This window comes from Phascolarctos cinereus, unplaced genomic scaffold (genome assembly GCF_003287225.1).
Source record: "Phascolarctos cinereus isolate Bilbo 61053 unplaced genomic scaffold, phaCin_HiC Scaffold_3;HRSCAF=262, whole genome shotgun sequence".
NCBI lineage: Eukaryota > Metazoa > Chordata > Mammalia > Diprotodontia > Phascolarctidae > Phascolarctos > Phascolarctos cinereus.
In genome coordinates, this window is record NW_027555736.1 from 206,516,425 (window position 1) to 206,540,033 (window position 23,609).

Here is a 23,609-nt window from a genome sequence, read left to right on the forward strand (position 1 = left end):
GATTTAAAAAAAAATAAACTTCACAGGGGAGAACAGATAGAACATTGTGACAATATGAGAGACAGAAAGACAGAGGGAGAGAGAGAAAGGAGAAGGAGAAGAGGTATGTGAGGGAAGAATGACTTAAAAGTAGGATTCAGATTCTTCACACTAACAAACTCATATATTGGTGTACAAATTCACAATACCTGTTAAATTCTTCAGTTAATCACATGCTGAAATTTGTTCTCACCTACATAAATATACATATTGTCAGATTTCAGTAGACAAGCCAGCTAATTTTTTTATAATCAAAAGTTTGATAAGCTGTGACACATTCAAGAAATCAGTGATGCTACAATTATAGTTCGCTGAACTATCACCTTCTTTCTCCCCTCCCCCTAAACACATACAGTCAGAAGGAGATAACTTGTTTTTCCCTCTTAGGTCTTTTGCACTTGGCAGCTTGCTAGTGAAAGGAACAGTAAATCATTAACCAAATTAACTCTTAAAACATAGGGAAAACACATTTAGCAAACACACACATCATGACACAGTATACTACACACACACCAGACTTAATACTAAATCATATGCAGGCAAACCTCCACAAGGAGCCTTTCCTGATCCCTTCTTAGGGCTATTATCTTTCCTTTATTAGTTATCTCCAATTTATCCTGTATATTTTGTCTGTACATAGTTGTTTTCATGTCTCCTTCATTAGACTGTGGGCTCCTTGATAGCAAAGGACTAGCAGATACCAGGGCGGATTAAAAAACTGAATCCTACAATATGCTGTTTACAAGACATACACTTGAAGCAGAGACACACACAGAATAAAGGTAAGGGGCTAGGGAAGAATCTATTATGTACCAGCTGAAATTAAAAAAAAAAAGCAGGGGTAGCAATCATGATCTCAGACAAAGAAAAACAAAAAAAGATCTAATTAAAAGAGATAAGGAAGGAAACTACATCTTGCTAAAAGGTACCATAGACAATGAAGTAATATCAATACTGAACATGCACCAACTTGTACAGCATTGATATTCGTTTTTTTTTAAAGGCAATTGGGGTTAAGTGACTTGCCCAGGGTCACACAGCTAGTAAATGTCAAGTGTTTGGTCTGAGGCTAGATTTGAACTCAGGTTCTCCTGACTTCAGGGCCAGTGCTCTATCTACTGTACCACCCAGCTGCCGCTAGCATCGTTATTCTTAAAGGAGAAGTTAAATGAGTTACAGGAGGAAATAGACAGCAAAACTATACTAGTGGGGGACCACAACGTTCCTCTCCCAGAACTAGATAAATCTAACTGCAAAGTAAACAAGAAAGAAGTTAAGGAGGTGAATAGAATTTTAGAAGATTAGGGCAGCTAGGTGGTGCAGTAGATAGAGCACCAGCCCTGAAGTCAGGAGGACCTGAGTTCAAATCTAGCCTCAGACCAAACATTTGACACTTACTAGCTGTATGACCCTAGGCAAGTCACTTAAGCCCAATTGCCAAAAAAATTAGAAAATTTAGATATGATAGACCTCTGCAGAAAACTGAATAGAGACAGAAAAGAATATACCTTTTTTCTCAGTGGTACATGGCACCTACACAAAAATTGACCATGTATTAGGGCACAAAAACTTCATAATCCAATGTAGAAAGGCAGAAATATTAAATGCATCCTTTTCAGATCATAATGCAATAAAAATTACATTCAATAAAGGGCAGTGGAAAGATAGATTTAAAATTAATTGGAAATGAAATAATCTAATACTAAAGAATGAGTGAGTCAAAAACAAATCATAGAAACAATCAATAATTTCATTACAGAGAAGACAACAATAAGACAACATGGCAAAATGTATGGGAATGCAGCCAAAGCAGTACTTAAGGGAAAATTTATATTTCTAAACTCTCACATCAATAAAATAGAGAAAGAGCAGATCAATTAATTGGGAATGCAACTAAAAAAAACTAGAAAAAGAATAAATTAAAAATCTCTAATTAAACACCAAATTGGAAATTCTGAAAACCAAAGGCGAGACTAATAAAAATTGACAGTAAGAAAAATATTGAGCTAATAAATAAATAGGAGCTGGTTTTATGGGGGAAAAAAATGAGATAGATAAACCACTGGTTAATTTGATTTAAAAAAAAAAAGAAAGAAAACCAAATTATCAGTATCAAAAATGAAAAGGATTAATTCACCATCAGAGAAGAGGAAAGTAAAAAAATTATTAGGAACTATTTTGCCCATTTATATGCCAATAAATCTGATAATCTAAGTGAAATCAATGAATATTTACAAAAATATAAATTGCTCAGATTAACAGAAAAGGAAATAGAATACTTAAATAACTCCATCTTAGAAAAAGAAATTGAACAAGCCATCAATGAACTCCCTAAGAAGCAATCCCCAGGACCAGATGGGTTCACAAGTGAATTCTTCTAAACATTTAAAGAACAATTAATTCTAATAATATATAAACTATTTGGGAAAAAAGAGAATAAATAGGGGCAGCTAGGCGGCACGGTGGATAGAGCACTGGCCCTGAAATCAGGAGGACCTGAGTTCAAATCCAGCCTCAGACCAAACACTTGACACTTACTAGCTATGTGACCCTGAGCAAGTCACTTAACCCCAATTGCCTAAAAAAAAAAAGAGAGAGAGTAAAGGACTGTCTTTTGCCCCTTTTTGTATCCTCAGCACTTAGCATAGTGCCTAGAATATAGTGGGCACTTAAAAAATATTTATATAATGACCCATTGACTTACTTTTCCAACCCACATGTAATATATACGTGGATGAGCCATCTAATATAGATTGCTGACCTGCATGTGATATAGACAGACATCTGATCTATCTATCTATCTGATCTATGGGATCTGGCCCACCCTACATAACACTGTGATTTCTACTTCTACAGAGAACGGCAGCAGGGATCATGCAGGTTCCAGGATAATCTCTCCTTTGCTCTCTACCTTCATGAGGGATAATCAGGTTAGAATTATATCTTTCTACCACATATCCAATATCTATAGTCTAGAGGTACAATTCTTTTCGGGTTTAAGATAAAAACTGCTTTCTCTGGTCACTCTTATGGAAAAGGCAACAGTTTACTCTCACTAGCTTAGCTCCCTTCCACCAAAAACTGGTTACACAAAAGACAATCACAGATAGTTGGTAAACTTCTCTATCAAAGAAAATAACAATAAATAGAAATTGGGAGTGTTATATGTATTAGGCTAGACAATAGAATACACCAAGTCAAGTCAACAAGTGTTCTGTTAAGCACCTAATACTCACACCAAAGTTGTTCGTCCTTTGTTTCAAAGAGGACCAATGACATCATGGAATGATGGCTTGTGTGTGAACTGGATTTAAATGAGGCAGAATTGCACAAAGTCGCCAGCCTCACTCTCTCTTCCAGAGTCATCAAAGTTCAGTGGCAAGACAAAAGTCAAGATGACCGGTGATGGCCCAGGATGCAGGGGATAACCTTGGTGTCTTGGATGTCTGACCAACTCTAAGCACTCCATAGCACATGCTTCAGCAGCCTTCGTGGCCGTCTAAACAAATTGTTCTCATCTACCCATTCTGCTGGGGGAAGTCTTCACATGGGGTAGACATCTCCCAATTAACCAATGGGTTTAAGGCCCATTGGTTACCCTCAACCTGATTTAGCCCATCTGCCAAGACGGTTTTATCCTGGTGTGGCTGCTGTGCTGCGTGTTGGGTGAAAGGTAGACACCAAAGGTGGATGAGCAGCCCTGAAAAGCGCTCAGCAAGCCCTCATACCAGATGTTCTAAGATACCAGACTAAATGGTAATCAAGGGACATGTTAGAGGTAGCCCTTCTCCAGATGGCTCTAGCTCCAGAGAGATTTCCTGTCCTCCATTCAAAAGTTTGAGCTTGTCTTCTCTTTTGATCCTGTCTCTTGCCAGCACCCTATCCACTTCTCCCAGTCACTTCTCTGAATCAGAAGAAATCTTTTCTCTATTTATACATAGCACGACTGGCTCCAAGATCTCACAGCAAATTGAGCCACCTCTCCCTCTGTGTACTCCATACACAGCATCTTAGGGCTGTCTGTATGGAGTCATATGTACACAGCACAAAGCATCACAGTGATGTCCCTCAGGAAGCTGTGTCAAGCTTGGGGCAAAAGTCAGGTTACATATAAATCCAGCTTTCAAAGTCATTGTTTGTTTGAGGGAGGTTAAACTTTATCCAATTTTTCTAAACCAATATCACTCTTCTAGTTTTATCTTCCTGAGCTTACTTTTGCTCAATTCAGTGTTTTCTCCTACCTCTAATCTGGATTTGAATCACAGGGTAGAAGAAATGATTACACAAGAGAAACATGGTTATGGAGTTCATTGGAAGGATACACAAGCCTTTATGTAATGTCAAACTCATGGTTAAGACATCCATATTCTCACTCCTCATCTCCTTTATGTGACCAATGTCCTGTCCAAAGCAAATGTCTATTATCTTTCCTTAAAAGATCTACAGATCCCTTATAACTCACGTTATTCTATATTCTATTCTTTCTAGAAGCTCTAACATTCCATAAAAATACCAAGTCTGCAGAGGGCTCCTGTATCAACTATTGCTGCTTCCCAATTAGTAGTTTCAGTCAAACAGCAGGTCACCAGACAAATAGCTGATTGATTTGTCGAATCATCCCAGCAAAAACTGACTGAATTCCTACCATGTGCTCAATACTGTGCTATACCCCGTGGAGATCAAAAGAGATGTACGTCACTGTCATCAAGGAATTTATGATTGTTAAAGAGACAAAACACCTAGAACACCAGTAAAAACAACAACAACAACAGAGAATGATGACATGAGAAAAAGTAATAAAATGCAAGTTTATATGGCTCAGAATACAAATGCTAGAGGAGTTTAGAAAATGCAGAGATCCATGTGTGTTGGGTTATAGTAGTCAGGGAAGGTTTCCTTGAAGAGCAAAGAATTGTGCTTGGCTTTAAAGACTAAAAAAAGAACTGAAGGAAGGGAGACAGACATTCAGAGAACTGACAACTTCCAGCCCCTAATTCTTCCCTGTCTTATTACTCTAAAGGTTGTGGACAGGGTGGATTTAACCAATTTAAATAGCTCTGGATCCCCCATCTCAAAGGGAAAAAAACCTCCTCTGTCTTCCCTGTACCTATTACTGAGATCTAGTCACATGAGTAGGACATATTGGAGTCAGATGTATAGAGAAGTATGTTTATTTTACACTTACCTACTCTATTCACCATTCCACTAATCACAGCAGCTTTGCCGAATCTTTCAGCCTTCCTTAAGCCTTCCATGGCTCTCCTTCCCCTCACCCTCTCAGCTAAGAACAATGCTTCGTATTTCACTGAAAAAAAGAAATGAAGATATTTTCCAAGAGCTTCCTCTTCTCCTTATCTCACATCACTCGGATGTCTTCTCCCGCAACCTCCTCCTTCACCCTTGTCTCACAGAAAGTGGTGACCCTTCTTGTCCAGGCAAACATCTCTCCATCCATAAGTGATCCCATTCCTGCCTAACTTTTCCACTAGATTGCCTCATCTACTATCCTCACTCTCTCACTTATCTTCAATATCTGTCTACTTGCTGCCTACAAACTTTCCCAAGTCTCTCCTCCAGCCTTAAAACAAAACAAAACAAAACAAAAAACTATCATTTGATTTGTCTATCCCCCAGCTAGCTACCACCCTTTATCTCTTCTCCCTTTTGTGGCTAATTTCCTTGAGAAAACAGTCTACAATTGGTGCCTCTACTTCCTTTCTTTTAACTCACTTCCTAACTCTTCCCAATCTAGTTTCTGAATCTCATCATTCAATTGAAACTGCTCTTTCAAAATTTATCAATGATTTTTTAATTGCCAAATCTTTTTTTAGACAAGATGTAACAAACTTTATTTTTTGAAATTTTTATTCATTTTGAACTTAAAGATGAAGACAAAAAAAATTTCCATGCACACAATATAAAGCCGTGAATTTCAATTTCAGTTTACTTTAAAAAAAAAAAGGAAAACTTACATAATTTTCAAAGCTATCCTGCTTTTCTGTGCTTCCTTCTAAGTTTTCTTTTGTTCTCTGCTGTGTACTTTTTATTTTTTTCCTCCCTCCCTCCCTACCCTACCCCAAAGAAGGCTACCATTAGACACAGATATATGTAAAACCATGCCATACATATATACCTATTTACCAGTTCTTTCTCTGGATACGGATAGTATCTTCCTTCATAGGTCCCTTGTAGTTAATTTGAGTATTTATAATACCCAAAATAACTTAGTCACTCAAAGTTGTTCTTAAAACAATATTGCTGGGGGGCAGCTAGGTGGTGTAGTGGATAGAGCACCGGCCCTGGATTCAGGAGGACCTGAGTTCAAATGCGACCTCAGACACATAACACTTACTAGCTGTATGACCCTGGGCAAGTCACTTAACCCCACTGCCTAACCCCCCCCAAAAAAAAAATATTGCTGTTACTGTGTACAACGTTCTTTGGGTTCTACTCATTTCATTCTTCATTTTTTCATATTAATTGTCAAATTTAATGGTCTTTTCTCAATCCTCAACATCTCTCTATAGGCTTTGAAACTGTCAATCATCCTTTTTTTCTTGATACTCCTTCTCTCTAGGTTTTCATGACACTGCTCTCTCCTGATTGTCCTCCTATCTGTTTCACCATTCCTTTTCTGTCTCCTTTGCTGGATCTTCATTCAAGCCCTGCTAGCTTAAGGTGTCCCCCAAGCATTTATCCTTTGGATCGCAAACTCCTTGAGGACAGAGGCTGTCTTTTGCATTTTTTGTATCCCTAGTACTTAGCACAGTGCCTGGCTCTATCCATACTTTCTCCAAAACCCTTGATGTTTACAACCCAGGAATTTCAGGAAAGGCTCCGTTCAGTTGTATAATTCTGCAGGCTACTCCTACCTATGGTGAATGAATAAAGTTCTTACACTAAAACACAATTTCTAAATGCTATTCCATTTGCTACTTCCAGGAGGATCCATGTCACGTTAAGTGAGGGACTTGAGAACTTGTAGAGACTCAGCACCTTTTCTTAGCCTGTGGTGACAGACTCAGCAAACCCTGTAACAGAGAAAAGATGCTTGGGTTTGCTTTCTTCTTGTTAATTTCTCTGCTCCAGTTCCCTCCAAGTTTCCTCACCTTCTGGTTCTCTTTATAAATTAACTCCTCTCCAAGGCACCACAATCTCAAAATGGAAAAAAGAGTCACTAGGCCAGAGCAGTCTGGGGATCATAGCCAGGTCCATCTGTAAGGCTTCATGAGCAAGGGGCCACCCGAAGCATAGAACCCATCTGATCAAATGGGGCATCATAAATAGACCAATTAACATATCTACTATAGTTTATCTGTTTTATATCCCCCTAATAGACTATGAGCTCCTTGAGGGCAAGTTCAGTGTCTTACTTTGCATCACCCTTAATGGTGTGATACAAATCTTTGCACATAGTATGTATGAAACAAAACATTCATTGGTTACATTAAGGGAATTCCAACAAGCAGAAACAAAATCATAATCTCTATCAATGCAGCCACGTGTGGCCTTTCCCCAGGTTAATACTCTCAAATTCTTTCCTTATATCCAGGGCTGTGCTGATATCCCATGATTCTGACTTTCCTTTTTCTTTCTTTGCCCCAAAACTGTTATGTGTGTTTCATTTCCCTCTAGGTACTACATATGGTTATGCTGGACATCAATGAAAATGAAACTAAGGCTTCAGAGACCACCTTCAAGAGAGAGTCTTCCAATACTATCTTCACCAAATTCCACCATCCCAGCCCAATAATCATCTGGGATGACAGCCCACAGAATTGGTACTAATGCAGAAAGCTGTCAATCTCAGGAAAAAGTAAATTCTGGAATATCAGAGCCTCTGGGCCCCAATATTTACTCTTCCCCTACCACAGAATAAATAAGAAACATTCCAATAGGTATGTGTTGTCCTCAATGAGATTTTTAATATTCTCTATGTCACATCATTGTTTGTCTTATTCTTATCCTTAGTAATATCTCTTTTTAATTCCTTTTTTATTATGAACTTTTCAAACAAAAACAAACAGCATAATAGAACAGAAGAATATTGTATATAAAACTGTGAATTATATAAAACTGTGAATCTCTATTACTTACAGATTCTTTTTAAAAGTCTACGTTGTGACAAATAAAAAGGCTCAAGAGACATAGTTTCTGGGTAATTTAATCATTTTATTAATAAGGCCAGCACATCATTAATAAAAAGATGGTCATTTGCCTGTCTCTCTTAGACCAAAAACAATCGTGATCATAGGCTCACAGTTTATATGCCCTTCAAAGAGGGGCAGCTAGGTGGCGCAGTAGATAGAGCAACGGCCTTTGAGTCAGGAGGACCTGAGTTCAAATGTAGCCTCAGACACTTGACACTTACTAGCTGTGTGACCCTGGACAAGTCATTTAACCCTATTTCCTTCTCCACCCCACCCCCCAAATAAAGGTAGGTGTTCCTGAAAGGTGGCAATCAATTCTGATTGGTTATCACAACAGGAGGTGGGCTATATTAAAATGAGGGGCTGAGAGTGACATCATGTCACCTGTGGACAGATTATCTCCATACCCAGACCACCCCCAGTGCTGGGGGCAATCTATTCAAAAAATTTATACCCCACCCAAGCCTGAGCAGAGCACAACCGCTACCCTACCAGGGTGGGGTTTTAGTCTAATCTCTTTATCAGCACTGTCCTTCAAGAGACTGAACTTTTAAAATTGGGACTTTAGAAGAAGGGGAGGACTCTGGATCTCCCTAAATTATTGGTAATTAATAATCATTTCTCTCAACATTAAATTTAACACAGTAGTACCAACACTGCCTTGCTTTTCATATATCTTCAATGTGAACTTTTTTCTCCTCTCTTATTCTCTTATTTTTAAATGTCATTGATAATATTTTCTTTCTTTTCTTCTAGTTCCTAACAGTCACTATGACTGTCCCTCTACTCCCTTCATAAATTGTCCCCTCTCCCCTCCCCAAAAAACTCTCCCTTGTAACAAATAAGTATTTGTTGCTATTTAGTTGTTCAGTTTTATCTAATTCTTCACGACTCCATGGACCCCACTGTCTATGGGGTTTTCTTGGTGATGGGGTTGATATCTGGACCCCAGAAAGGAAAAACCCTGGACTTTCCCACAAGGCCAAATCTCTGGAGTTTGCCTGAGGCTATAATCCCATCAACTGGCTTTTTGTTAATGCCCACACCCAATCTCCCATCAACTGGCCTATACCCAATCTCCCAATTCTGTTACCCTTAGTCTAGCCTAGCCCCACATTGTCTTACCTCTCTATGACCCCCCACCCACTTCCCACCCTTAATCCTAGCTAGGCTCCATTCTTCCTTGGCCACATGGTCCAGGTCCCTGGCATTCTATTACCTCATAGTCCTTACAGACTACTTGGCTACTCCTAGATCTCTCTCACAGTCTTTCTGTATATAAGGTCCATCTTATCTCCATTAAACTGCTCAAATTCTTAAAATCTAGGCAATAGCTCACTAAGGGTCAGGCCAATATGACGGATGTTCTAATAAACCTTGTCTTTGGCTGAAAGAAGGCTTGGGTCAAATTCTTTCAGGCAAGACCTGCATGTTCTGATTTTGGGGTCCCAGCACCCCTAAACCCCTACACCTCAACATTGACAAAGATACTGGAGAGGTTTGTCACTTCCTTCTCCAGTGAACAATAAACAAATAAATAAATACAGTCAAGCACAATGAATCCACACATTGGCCATGTAAGAAAAGGTATGTCTCATTCTGCACTTCACTTCTCTGTCAGGAGATAAAAAGCATGTTTCATCATCAGTCTCCTGGAGTCATAACTGGCTATCATACTGTTCAGAGTTCTTAAGTCATTAAAAGTTGTTTCCCATCACAATATTGTCATCATTGAATGTATTTTTCTCCTGGTTCTGTTTACTTTACTCTGCACCAGTTCACACAAGTTCCCAGTCTTCTCTGAATCCATCCCTTTCATCATTTCTTAGAGTACAATAACATTCCATCCATATTCTGCAAGTTTGTTTAGCCATCTTACAATGGATGGGCACTTATTTTCTTTCCAGTTCTTTGCCACAAGAAAAAGGGCTGCTATAAATGTTTTTGTTCATATGAGTCTTCTTCCTCCATGATCTCTTTTTACCCTATGTAAATAGGAGTGGCATCATTGGGTCAAAGGGCATGCACAGCTTAGTGACTTTGTGGGCATAGTTCCAAATTGTTTTACAGCATGGTTGAGACAATTCATAGTTTCACCAACAGTAACTGAATATACCAAAATAATCACTGCAATACTTTTTGTGATAGCAAAAAAAAGATACACATAGACAGGGGAACAGCTAAACAAACTGTGGTACCTGAATGTAATGGAATATCACTGTGTTTTAAGAAATGATGAGTATAGTGAACATAGAGAAGAATGGAAAGACATGAGCTGATGAAAAGTGAAATAAGCAGAGCCAAGAAAACAATAAACAAAATGTGAATGGCAAAAGCAGCCTTCAAGAGAGTAATCCAAGGTGAATGTTGTGAAATTATAAAGAACAAATCTGGCCCCAAAGATGAGATACGAGAAGACACCTCCTCTCACTCTCTTGCAGACGTGGGGAGTGGGGCTGGGGAGGGTCCACAGGTGTGGAATATAACATATAATGTCCAGGTTTTTTATATATTGACCAGTTTTGCTTATTTTTTTCTTCTTCCTCTTTTTCTCTTAAAAAAATTTCATATAAGGGATGTCTCTCTAGGACATGGTAGCTGAAGGTCTACAAAGGGAAATCTAGATGATATAAAAAAATATCAATATCAATCTACTTTTTAAATCCTTAAGAGGAAAACTACTCATATATCAAGTATGTTCTTGATGAACATGTGAAAAGGGAGCAAATAGCCTTTCACAAACTATGTTCTACAACAGATTACCATCTTTATAATCATACAACTGACTGAAAAGTTAAAAAAAAATAGATCCCATTCTGTCTATGGCTTGTGAATTATATTGCAAAACAAACATGATTTAGTTGACCAAAATGCATCCTTAAAATTTCTCTTATAACAAGGGATCTGCCATTCATATGTTAATACTACTCAAGATAGACATGAAGCTCAGGCAAACTTAGGTCCCCATATGGACCCCTCATTACTTTCCAGGTTTATTACATTTTTAGGAGTTTGTATCTATTTAAATCCACAGCTCCGAGCCCCCACCAATGAATGACTTTATGCCAGTTATACCAGATTATTAATAAAATTAAAGCAAAAGACATTAAAACAGAATGTAAGTTATAAAGGATTATAGAACTAGAAGGGATATCAGAGGTCATCTAGTCCAGTGGTGTCAAACTCAAATAGAAACAAATCCTGCAGGTCACATATTGACTTAGAAAACCACCAAGTAACATTATCTATGTTGTATTGTATTTTTATTTATTTTGTTAGGCATTTCACAATTACACTTATTCTGGCTCAGCTGCACTCTAGAGCAGGTGCAAGGTTGGACATCTCTGATCTGGTCCAACTTCATCATTTTATAGATGAAGAAACTGGGGTCCAAGAATATTAAGCAAACTGCCGAAAGTCACTACACAAATAGTTTACCATCAGATGTGTTATCTGAATCCAGAGCTTCTGACGCTTGGGTTAACGTTTCTTGAATCCGTTTTTCTCCCCAACAAAATGTGGAGAGGAGCACAGATCACTCGAGTCAGGGTGTTGGAGCTTAGCATCTCCAGCAAAGCTCTGCTTACTCATTTCATTTTCAGTCTCCACACAGCAGCTAGTGAATAGAGACTTCTTGAGAACTAGAGGTCTGGCATGTTGGCAATCGGTCCACAGAGCCTACGCCTCCGTCTCCGTCTCTGCCAGTTACACTGTCTTCACTCCATTGTTGTTGAGCCATTTCAGTCATATCTGACTCTCTGTGATCCTATTTGGGTTTCTTTGCAAAGTTACTACTGGAGTGGTTTGCCATTTCCTTCTCCAACTCATTTTACGGATGAGGAACTGAGGTAAACTGGGTTAAGTGATTTGGCCAGGGTCACATGGCTAGTAAAGTCTGAGACCAGATTTGAACTGAGGTCCTCCTGACTCCAGGGTCAGCACTCTATCCACTGTGTCACCTAGCTGCCCCCTTTCAACTTCATAAGTCTGCCTCTAGAAATTATATATATATATATATCCCTTTGCTCAGCATGATTTAGATGCATCTGCCATTTTATCTTATCCGTATCATCTCCCTTCCTGTCTCTGGCTCATTCCACCCATGTCTAGCCAACTGAAGACTTTCATATCCTTTTAAAAAATCCTGTTTGACTCCAAGTCCACACGTTTATGGTGGTCAGAGGTCCATAAGTATTACACATTGCACATGCTTTTGAACTTTTTCAATGTATTGATCAATTATACTTATATTTTCCTCTTCTTTTGTCTTTTTTTTTAATTTAAAATTGCCATTTATTAAACAGAATGGCTCTCTAAGAAGGGGAGGGGGAGGGGAGAGATTCTGGGGATAACTATGATGATGATGTTTAAAAAAGAATACATCAAGGGGCAGGTAGGTGGTGCAGTAGATAGAGCACCAGCCCTGAAGTCAGGAGGACCTGAGTTCAAACCTGACCCCAGGCAAAACACTTGACAGGTACTAGCTGTGTGACCTTGGGCAAGTCACTTAACCCTGATTGCCTCATTTTAAAAAATACATCAGAAAAACTTATTTTTAAAAATCATGTCTTGCTTTTTTTCTTTCATTTTTAGAAATTTATATATTTTTAGTTTTCAACATTCACTTCCACAAGATTTTGAGTTCCAAATTTTCTCCCCATCTCATCCCTTCCCCCCACCCCAAGATGGCATGCATTCTGTATATCCCTTCCCCTAATCTACCCTCCTTTCTATTTCTCTATGCCTTCTCTTATCCCCTTCCCCTTCTAAAATGAAACAATTATTGCCCTCAAATAGCTTACATTCTTCTCTCTCTCTCTCTCTCTCTCTCTGCTAGGTAATAGGTTAAGTGACTTGTCCAGGGTCACACAGCTAGTGTCAAATGTCTGAGGTCATATTTGAACTCAGGTCCTCCTGACTCCAGGGCCAGTGATCTATCCACTGCGCCATCTAGCTGCCTCCATGTCTTGCTTTTAAAAAACAGATATTCACAGTTTTATATATGATCTTTATTGTTCCACTTCATATATTCATATGCTTATATTTGTTAATGATTATTAAGTTCATAATAAAAAGAACACTTAATAAAAGAGTATGATAAATAAAATAACAATATATTCTTTAGCAAAAAAAAAAAATCATGTGTTAGAAGCACTTCTACAAAGGTAAAGTCAAGATAGTGGAGTGAGTCAGTATATTTCCCTAGCTCTCCCAATATATCTCTGTCTACAACAACCTAGAAAATGCACCAAACTGAATTCTGATCAGGAAAGCCAAGAAAAAGTAACGAGTCATTTTTCAAGCCCAAGGCAGCTTAAGAAAACAGACAGAGAGGTCTGTGGACTTTGGGGTTACGGCTAGTGTTACATTAAAAATAGCATTAATCCATTCTGCTCTTATCTACCATTTTGTAAAGTTTAGTTTCAACTTCTTGGAAGTCACTGATTTTTGAGCAAAACTCAAAGTCACAAAACTACTCCCTCTCCTTCCCCCCACCTCAATGTCTCCCCATTATCCTCTACCAGTAAGAAACCAGGGGTCTCAATCCCTATAATTCACTCCCTTCAACTACAGAATAACTATAGAAACAAATGGTCTGGGCCCTTATGCTACTGAGAGCCTAGAACCTGATTTGTTTCTGCAACTGCATGCATTGCTAAATAAATCATTGTCTGGATACAACTATTCAGTGTCTTTATTCTACCATAACAGTTATGGTGACCACAAAGAGATGGAGACTGAGAGTGACAACCAGTTCTTTGTCAAAGGAACTCTAGGGTGCTCTGGTAAGACTTCTACCAATGGACTTTCTAGTGAAGGAACACCCATCCACACAGACCTCCAAGTCTTCGCATACCACATCCAGATGAAGTAAGTGGTCCCTGACCAGGGTACCATGGGTACTGGCTCTAGTAAACTGAGGGATATCCCTTTAGGAAAGTTAAATTTCCCGTTCAGGAGAGGACGACTACAAATACTCATTTTGGGAGTTACTGGCTTGGGATGGGGAAGTTTCCCATTCAGAAGGGGATAACTAAGAATAGAGCTTTCAAATTATGCAAAGATTGATCTAAGTTATATAAGAATCTTAATGTATCCCAAATTTAGCCTGAAGGAACTTTCAACTGCTGCAAATTAAAGGCTTTGAGATTGCTTCTAGAAAATTGCCCACATTGACTTTTTGATTAAACTTTCAGTGAGAGATTAGAAGGAAAAATTTCTACACCAAGTGCTTCTATATGTCTGTCTTGTAGTACTGTTTTGTGTTTTGTATCTTGGTAAATCAAACTGACTTCTTTCTGTGGCTTGATCAGCCAAAGGAAAAAAAGTGCAAAGGGTGAAATGACAGAGATAAAGACAGAGGGAAAGTAATCTTTCCCTCAAGTCTACAGAAATTCATGGCATTGTAAATTAATTAGAAACTAAATGTAAGTCTCCACTGTAATTACATTAATATAATTACATCTACAATAATTACATCACTGCAATATAAGTTCTCTACATGTATATTTCCAAATTGTGGTTTCAATGTTTGTTTAAATGCTGAAAAATCTTAGTGAGTTTGGGGGTACACTCTGTATTAGTATACTAATACTACTACTTTGCTTTAAGGAAAAATAAGAACTAAGATAAGATGGTGGAAAGTAGCAAAGGTAAAGAGAATTAAGGAATCAAAGTGCAAAATGAAAGGTTATTTTCAAAGTTGACAGGCTTTAATAAAAGACTGCTGAAGGGAAATAAAAGAAAAATGAAGAGTGAAAGTTTAAGCAAGTAGGGATGAGGGGAGCAAAGCTAAAGAAAGCTGAAATCTCTTTGCACTAACAGTGTGAATGGGGTGGGTGGGTGGTAACATAAAAGCAAGGGTTTGGAGTTTTTACAAAAAGATGTGAGAAGGGTTTGATGCCATTGAGTTAAGAAGGATTTGAGAAACTTTTAGAAAAATGTCTATTCACAATTTCTGACAGACAATATCCTATCAAGTTATAATATTTACCGAATGGAAACTCTTAGAAATAAATTTGCAGCATGAAATTACTTGGGTGAGAATGCTAACACTCTGTCTTTAGAGGACCATTTGAAGGTTCCAACTCGTAGGGCCTCCTGAGCTCCAAAGGAGAGGGATGAGAATGAAAGGCTGAGGTTTCTGTGGTGTTAAAACTAAACAGAGTAGTAGTACATGCCTTGGGGAAAGGTGAGACATGCCCTTTATCCACCCTCTTAAAGTTCATAGCAAATTTCTATAACCAGGGCAGGTGAACTGTGGAAGCTTTGTTATTGTAATACTAAATCTATTATTTTTTTCTCCTTAATAGTATTTTTTTTTCCAATTACAGGTGAAGATAGTTTTCATTTTTGTAAGATTTTGAACTTCAAATTTTTCTCCTTCCCTCACTTCCCTCCCCTCTCCCCAAGGCAGCAAGCAATCTGATACAGGTTATACATGTGCAATCAAGTTAAACACATTTCTGCAGCAATACTAAATCTATTAATTAATAGATTAATAATGAAATATCTGAGTTACTAATAATAGGATGCAAGTAGAAAAAAAGAATCTTACTCTTTTAATGTAAAGTTGTGGTCAATTCCACATATTCATGTGGATTAGGTCCTTGAAGTAATTCATTCTTTCAGGGGGATATGGGAATAATACCATCAGAAGGGGGAATTAAGACAAAGATGTAAAATTCTCTAATTAGAGTACTAAATTTTGAGAAAGAAACAGGATCAGATTTTTTTCGCTAAGAACTAGGAGACATGTGTGTATGTATGATATATATGTGAATATACGTGTATATGTGTATAAATACACATACACACATATATAAATGATTGGTTTCCAAATGTTTCTAAAGGGATGTACAGGCCTTGCATATGTTTTAGAAACAAGTTACCAAACTTGAATTAAGGATTTCATACAAAAAATTACATTGATAATTGTAAAGAAAGTGAAATTATTTTCCTATTTTGAAGTATCTGATAATTTTAAGAGACAGAAGGGCTCATTGTCCAAGTCAGGCCCTCATGGATATTTTTTTGAAGATTCTTCCTTCAGTCTGTTGATGGCAGTGTCCATATCAAGTACAGGGTTTCAGCAAATGGTATGTAAAAACCGAAATTCTCTGAAGTTTCAGGTGAATTTTGGGTTCCTAATTGGATGTTCCTCTTATAGTTCTATTGTTAATTGTATCAGAACCACAAGGCTTCAGATGGTTTTCATATGAACTAGTTATTGGAAAACCAAATTTATGAGATGGTACTAAATTGTACTGAGTCTTTGGCAGGCAGATTTTTGTCAGAATTACTTAGGAATCTCTGCAAGGGACTTGGAACCAGAGAAGCAGGTGTACTAGGAGAAACACCTTTAAGGGTTGCCCTGAGAATTAGACTTATTCCAGAATTTCCAGGACCAGACAACTAAGTGGGATATTTGGGACTCAAGATGAAATGAGCTGATTAAAAATGAGCTCATCACACTGGTGATGAGGTCTAGAGGTTTAGGGGTGCTAGAACTCCAAAATCATGACACAAGGGTCCTGTCGAAAAGAATTCAACCCAAGCCTTCTTTCAGCCAAAGACAAGGTTTACTGAAGATCTGCCATACTGGCCAGACTCTCAAGCAATCTGTGAATTTGTAAGCTATTGACTGGATTATAAGAATCTGAGCAGTTTAATGGAGACAAGATGGACCTTATATACAGAAGGACTGTGGGAGAGATCTGGAGTGGCCAAGTAGTCTGCAGGGACTCTGAGGTAATAGAATGCCAGGGGCCTGGGCCACATGGCCAAGGAAGAATGGAGCCTAGCTAGGATTAAGGGTGGGAAGTGGGTGGGGGCCATAGTGAGGTAAGACAATGGAGGGCTAGGCTAGATTAAGGGTAATGGAATTGGGAGATTGGGTGTACGTCTTTAACAAAAAGCTAGTCGATGGGATTATAGCCCCAGGCAAACTCCAGAGATTTGCCCATGTGGGAAAATCCAGGGTTTTTCTTTTCTGGGTCCAGATCCCAACCCCATCATTGGGAGTGGATTACCAAATTACGAGGAGACTTGGTGTTATTTAATATTGATGATCATTATTGTATTGCTTTGGCTTTCTGTTTCATAGTGTTTATGCTTGCTAAATTTTCTTGGTTACCTTGGTAACATGTAAATCTTCCCCTTTCAAATTAGTCTATGGGAAGCCCTCTAAGTAGTTTGATGGGTAACCTGACTCAGTTTACCTATAGAGTCTATTTAACAAGGTTTGTGTCCTTAGGGGACTCTGATTATACTCTTTGATGCCCCTTAAGACAGACTATCATTCCACCCAGGAATCCCTAATAGATAAAGCATTTAAATAAGCCATCCTAGGGGCTAATTAAAGGGGTAAATGTTACATTAAAAGAGCATTAGTGATTCCATTTTATCCTTATCCACCTAGGTGGCACAGTGGATAGACTGCCAGGCCTGGAGTCGGGAGGAACAGAGTTTAGATCTGACCTCAGATACTCACTAGCTATGCAGCCTTAAGCAAGCCACTTACCCCTGTTTGCCCCCGTTCCTCATCTGTAAAATGAGCTGAAGAAGAAGATGGCAAACTACTCCAGTATCTTTGCCAAGAAAACCTCAAATGAGGTTACAAAGAGTTCGGCACAACTGAAGTAACTTAACAACAACAATAATTTGCCCTTCTCCGCCATTTTGTAAAGTTAAATTTAAACTTCTTGGAAGTCACATGATTTTGGGAAAGTCACCTGATTTGAAAATATCACAAAACTACTCCGTACCCCTCTCACTTCAATGTCTCTCAATACTGTCCACCAATAAGAGACCAGGTGTCTCAATCTCTACAATCCTGTTTTTCCATTCCTTTCAATTATATAATAACTGTAGAAACCAATGGTCTGGGTCCTTGTGCTACCAAGGGTCCTGGAATCCAGTTTGTTTCCGCAGTTGTATACATTGCTACATAAATCATTTCAGGAGGTAACCATCATTGTCTTTATTCTACCCTAACACTAGCCAGGAGCACAGCATGGTGGCAGTGGCGGCAGCTACAGGATCTGGTATCCAGAGATGTAAAGGCAACCAAAATAGAGCACTGGGGAAGGAAGTACCAGGGCAGAAAGAGATCCTGGGGGAACCTCTGAACTAGCGCTGAGAGCAGGAATAGGTGCCCCCTGACAGCTCTGTCACCCGTTACCCAGGTCTGAGTCACAGATCCAGAGCAGAGAAGAACGGCTGGGAGCAAGTGTGGAGCCCGGCCGGGTACTGAGCACAAAACAAATTCCAGAAACTCAGCTGTGTGGCTCTGAGAATAGGAGCAGGGCAGTGACTCAGTTCTAACCTTCAGTCCCACCCATAAGCCTGTAGTCAAAACGCTAGGCAGGAGACCAAGACCAAAATGGAGCCAGCAGTTCAATTGCTGTCAACCTGTAGAAACTCTGAGTGGGCTAGTAGGAACGGAGGCCAGCAACAGTCTCAGGCAGCCACACACAAGCAAACACACTCAAGCCCGGGTCACTAACGTGTAGAGCTCAAATCAGGAGGGCGGTGAACAGATCTCTCCCTGGATCATACCACTTTGGAAGCACTGAAAATTTACAGGCCACCGGACCTAGCTGGGAAAGCAGCAGCAGCTCAGGCCAGACATCTACCCCCCTTCCCTCAGAAGTGAGCAGAGCCTAATACAAACATAAAGTCCAAAGTCAAGACGTCGGCTGAAAGAATGAGCAAACAAACAAAAAGGAATCCAAGCATAAAGAGCTACTATGGTGAACAGAAGCTTAAGACTCAAACACTGAAGAAAACAATGATTCAAAAACATCTGCAAGAAACACCTCCGAAAAATTCAGATTGGACACTAGCCCACCAAGAAATCCAGTTAAAGAAAGAGATTTTTTAAAAAAGAACAAAAAATCATTTTAAAAACCAAATAGGAGCAGTAGAGGGAAAAATTGGGGGAAATGGGGAAAGAAAGAAATTACAGCTATCCAAGATAATTATAAAAAGAGATTTAACAGTTTGGTAAAAGATATATATACATTTATACACACACACACACACACACACACACACATACACGAACATATATATATATACATATATATATATAGTTTTATTGAAGAAAATGACTCCTTAAAAATTAGAATGGGCTAAATGGAAGTTAATGACTCCATGAGACATTAAGGAATAATAAAATAAAGTCAAAAGACTGAAAAAATAGAAGAAAATATGAAATATCTGACAGGAAAAACAACTGACTTAGAAAATAGATCAAGAAGGCCTATACTTAAAAATATCTTAGAAAAATAAACTGAACAAGCCATAAATGAACCCACGAAGAAAAAAAAACCCAAGACCAGATGGATTTACAAGTGAATTTTTTAAAAAATCAATCAATTTAATAAGCATTTACTAACTACCAACTGCATGCAGAATTTTGTACAAGTATGCTGTGCTTACAAATGTGGAAGGTCTAAAATTAAAGATACAGTGCCCAACATAGACATTATAGCATAGAAAAAGGTAACACAAACATAAGTGATTTAAAAATGATTACCAAACATTTAAAGAACAATTAATTCTAATATTATAATAACTGTTTACCAAATTCCTTCTATGACACAAATACCTAAACCAATGAAAGCAAAAACAGAAAGAAAAGTATACACCAATTTCCCTAATGAATATTGATGCAAAATTTTTAAATAATCAAATATCATACACTCTGACTAGACTAGATTTATACCAAGAATTCAAGGCTAGTTCAATATTAAGAAAACTATAAGCATAACTGATGACATTGATAACCAGAACAACAAAAATCATATGATTATATCAATAGAGGCAGACAAAGCTTCTGACAAAGTATGACACCATTCCTATTAAAAAAACCCTAAAGAGTATAGGAATAAATAGAGCTGTTTTCAAAATGATAAGTGGTATTTATCTTAAACCAAGAGCAAGCATTTGACTAGAAGCCTTTCCAATAAGATCAGGGGTGAAGCAAGGATGTCCATTATCACCATTATTATTCACTATTGTCCTGGAAATGCTAACTCTATTTTTTTTAATTTTAAAAAAAAATTTTAGGCAATTGGGGTTAAGTGACTTGCCCAGGGTCACACAGCTAGTAAGTGTTAAGTGTTTGGTCTGAGGCCAGATTTGAACTCAGGTCCTCCTGACTGCAATGCCAGTGCACTATCCTTTGTGCTACCTAACTGCCCCCCGGAAATGTTCACTCTAGTAATAGTACCAAAAATATACTGAAGGAATGAGCATGCACAACAAGGAAACAAAACTATCACTCTTTACAGATGATATGATGTTTTACTTAGAGAACACTAGAGAGTAAACTAAAAAAATAACTGAAACAAGCTAACAATTTCAGCAAAATTGTACAATATAAACCAAACCCACATAAATCATCTGCTGTTCTACAAATTACCAACAAAACCTAGCAGGAAGTGATAGAAAGAAAAATTCCACTTAAAATAACTACAGACAATATAAAATACATAGGAATGTATCTGCCAACACACAAAGGAATTTTATGAATAAAATTACAAAACACTCTTTATGTAAATAAACACATATCTAAATAACTAGAGAAATATTAATTGGTCATGGGTATATAATAATATATAATCATATATAATAATAAATATAATAAAACTATAATTTAACATAATAATATAACATAATAAAATACAATAAAAATTACAGTACTACCTAAATTAATGTACTCATTAAGTTCCATGCCAATCAAATTATCAAAGAATTTTTATAGAGCTAGAAAAAATAATAAAATTCATCTAGAGGATCAAAAGGTGAAGTATATCAAGAGAATCAATTTTTTAAAAAACAGGAAGGAAGGGGACTAGCAGTACCAAACTTCAAACTATATTACAAAGCTATAATCATCAAAATAACTTGGTACTGAGTAAGAAATAGAGAGGCTGTTCAGTGGAACAGATTAGTTACATAACATACAAAAGCAAATGAGCACAGTAACGGAATGCTTGATAAGCCCAAAGATCCCAATTTCGGAGGACTCACTAGGAAATTTGGCAGAAACTAAGCACAGATCAACATCTCACACTGTATACCAAGATAAGGTCAAAATGGGTACATGATTTAGATATAAAGGGGTTTCCATAAGCAAATCAGAACATAGTAGAAATTACCTGTCAGATCTATAAAAAGGGGAAGATTTCATGACCACGGAAGAGATAGAGAGGTATGCAGGAAGTTAAATGGATAATTTTGATTACATAAAACCAAAAGACTTTGTGCAAACACAACCAATATAGCTAAAATTAGAAGAAAAGTAGAAAACTTGGGGGGGGGTCTTTGTAACAAGTTTCTCTGATAAAAATTTCATTTCTCAAATACATAGAGAAAGGAGTCAAAGTTACAAGAATATGAGCCACTCCTCAGTTGATATGAGGCAGTTTTCAGAGGAAGAAATAAAAATTATCAATAGCCCTCTGAAAAAATGCTCACTACTAATTAGAGAAATGCAAATTAAAATAACTGAGTTACCACCTCACACCAATCCGATTGGCCAAAATGACAGAAAAGGAAAATGATACATGCTGGTGGGGATATGGGAAAATAGCTCTACCATTCTATGGCCCACATAAATGAAATGATTTACTCATGGTCACAAAAGAGATAAAGAAGGAAGCTTGGGTTCACGCTCAGGTCCTCTGGCTCCAAACTCACTGCTTGTACAAGTACACTATCATGCCTCCCATCCCTGTCTGTGCTCTGCTGTAATGCAGTAATGTCCCAGAGGTTTTGAAATATAGGTTTGTTCCTACACTCGATGATCTCAGACGGCTGTGTTACACACAGAATGGGCTCTCTACATAGAAACCTGTTCTGTGAGTTCCTGTAGCTATGAGTATCTGGAATAACAACAAAATGGAATCAGATGGAAAGAGAGAGTGACGACAGGAGAGTGTGAAGGGGGTCCTTGCTCCTTAGCCAATTCTTGATGGATCTGGAAAGAACAGCTTTGATGAATATCCTCTGATATGATTAAAAGGGGCCAGTTTATCATAATGTAATAGAAGTTCCTATTATTATACAACCAGAAAGCCCAACATTCTAGCAGAACGTGGAAGTGCCGTTTTCTGTGATTCTCACATTTCCCAGAAATCTCTGACACCCTGGAAGTCAATAAAAACCCCAAACTTCTAAGCAATAACATTAAAACACTATAATTTTAAATAATGGATATGGAGGGAACCAAGAAAGGTGGTGTGGCATTAACGAAAAGTACACTGGATTCAGGAGCTTAAGATGTAGGTTTGAAATGTGCCTTTGGTTCTTATGAATCTAACACCCAGGAAATCTGTCCCAGGAAAGGTGGATGGTTTTCCTGAGTCCTATGACATGGGTTGGTTCCATTAAGAGACATAATTCCTGATTGGCTTAGAGAACAATGAGCCGTGACACTATGAAAGGAGAAGGGATTTACTTCAGTTTGTTGGACACACTTCCATGAGAAGACCTCTAGACCCATTTAGGGAGGCAAGGTATGAACTTTTGAATTGCTAATGGGAGCCCCCAGAGCTGCGGACATGTGAGGAAGCTGGCCCCTATTATGTCCCTTGACTTCCATGTTTGCAATCCTAGACAGCGGACATCCCTTGGTAAGAATATTCCCACTCTCCTGGCTTGAGTTGAGATCTTCTCTCACTCCCAGCTGAAGGGATCATTTACTCTTTTGCATTCTTGTAGTATATTTTAATCTGCTTAACTTCTGTGATTTCTGTTTCCTACTTTCTTTGATAAAGAGGTTTACTATCTTTTCATGATGATCTTTTCAATTATCAACATTTGGTGGGAGGGAGTCAAGTTAGCAGGTGTAAGCTAAAGGCTATCCTCCTCTGAGAGTGATCAGGAAAGGAACTTTCATTCTGACTACACCCCTTTGAATTACATCCCTAGATGAGATATTTGAGGTATAGCAGATTGATATTCTTGCCCAATAACCCCCTTGCTAGAGGAGAGATCACCAGCCTCAGCCGTCTTGGACATTCCTACCTGGCTCTTCCCCCTCCCACCCCCCGGAAATTATCAGTGCATGACTCTCCACCTATCCTCTGTAAAGGTGGGCCAGACTTCAGATCATATCTATCCATACTACTAGTGAGCCTATATGTTTAATTAGCCTCATTTACATATATGTATATCTTACAGCAATACTCTAGTACAGTTCTTTTTAGGTACAGATGTAAGATGCAGAATGTTTGAGGTATATGGGCATATCCATACCAATTTCTAGCCCTCTCCACTACTGGATTAGTTTATTAAAGCAAGCTAGGTGTAGTAGTAGGCCTCAGACGCTTGGCAGTAGTGGGACACTAGACAAGTCATTTAAACTCTTTCTGCCTCAGTTTCCTCATCTGTAAAAGAGGAGTAATT

The 23,609-nt window shown here is 38.2% G+C and overlaps 1 protein-coding gene and 1 long non-coding RNA gene across 3 annotated transcripts in view; both read left to right on the forward strand.

Moving 5' to 3' along the window:
• The window catches only part of LOC144456342 (uncharacterized), a 32,912-nt gene extending 18,206 nt beyond the window's left edge, over positions 1-14,706 (forward strand). The window contains exons 3-6 of one of the 2 annotated variants that reach the window (XR_013485426.1): positions 704-821; positions 2,896-2,969; positions 7,675-7,937; positions 13,902-14,706. This is a non-coding gene — a long non-coding RNA (uncharacterized LOC144456342). Of the gene's footprint in view, positions 1-703; positions 822-2,895; positions 2,970-7,674; positions 13,872-13,901 lie in introns of those variants that run through there. The other variant, XR_013485425.1, reaches the window with a different exon arrangement.
• Positions 14,707-22,770: 8,064 nt separating this feature from the next.
• PPP4R3A (protein phosphatase 4 regulatory subunit 3A) overlaps positions 22,771-23,609 on the forward strand; it is a 67,928-nt gene continuing 67,089 nt past the window's right edge. The window contains exon 1 of the mRNA XM_021000357.2: positions 22,771-22,834. Within this exon, the coding sequence (XP_020856016.1) occupies positions 22,786-22,834 (49 nt within the window). The 5' untranslated portion in view covers positions 22,771-22,785. The remainder of the gene's footprint in view (positions 22,835-23,609) is intronic.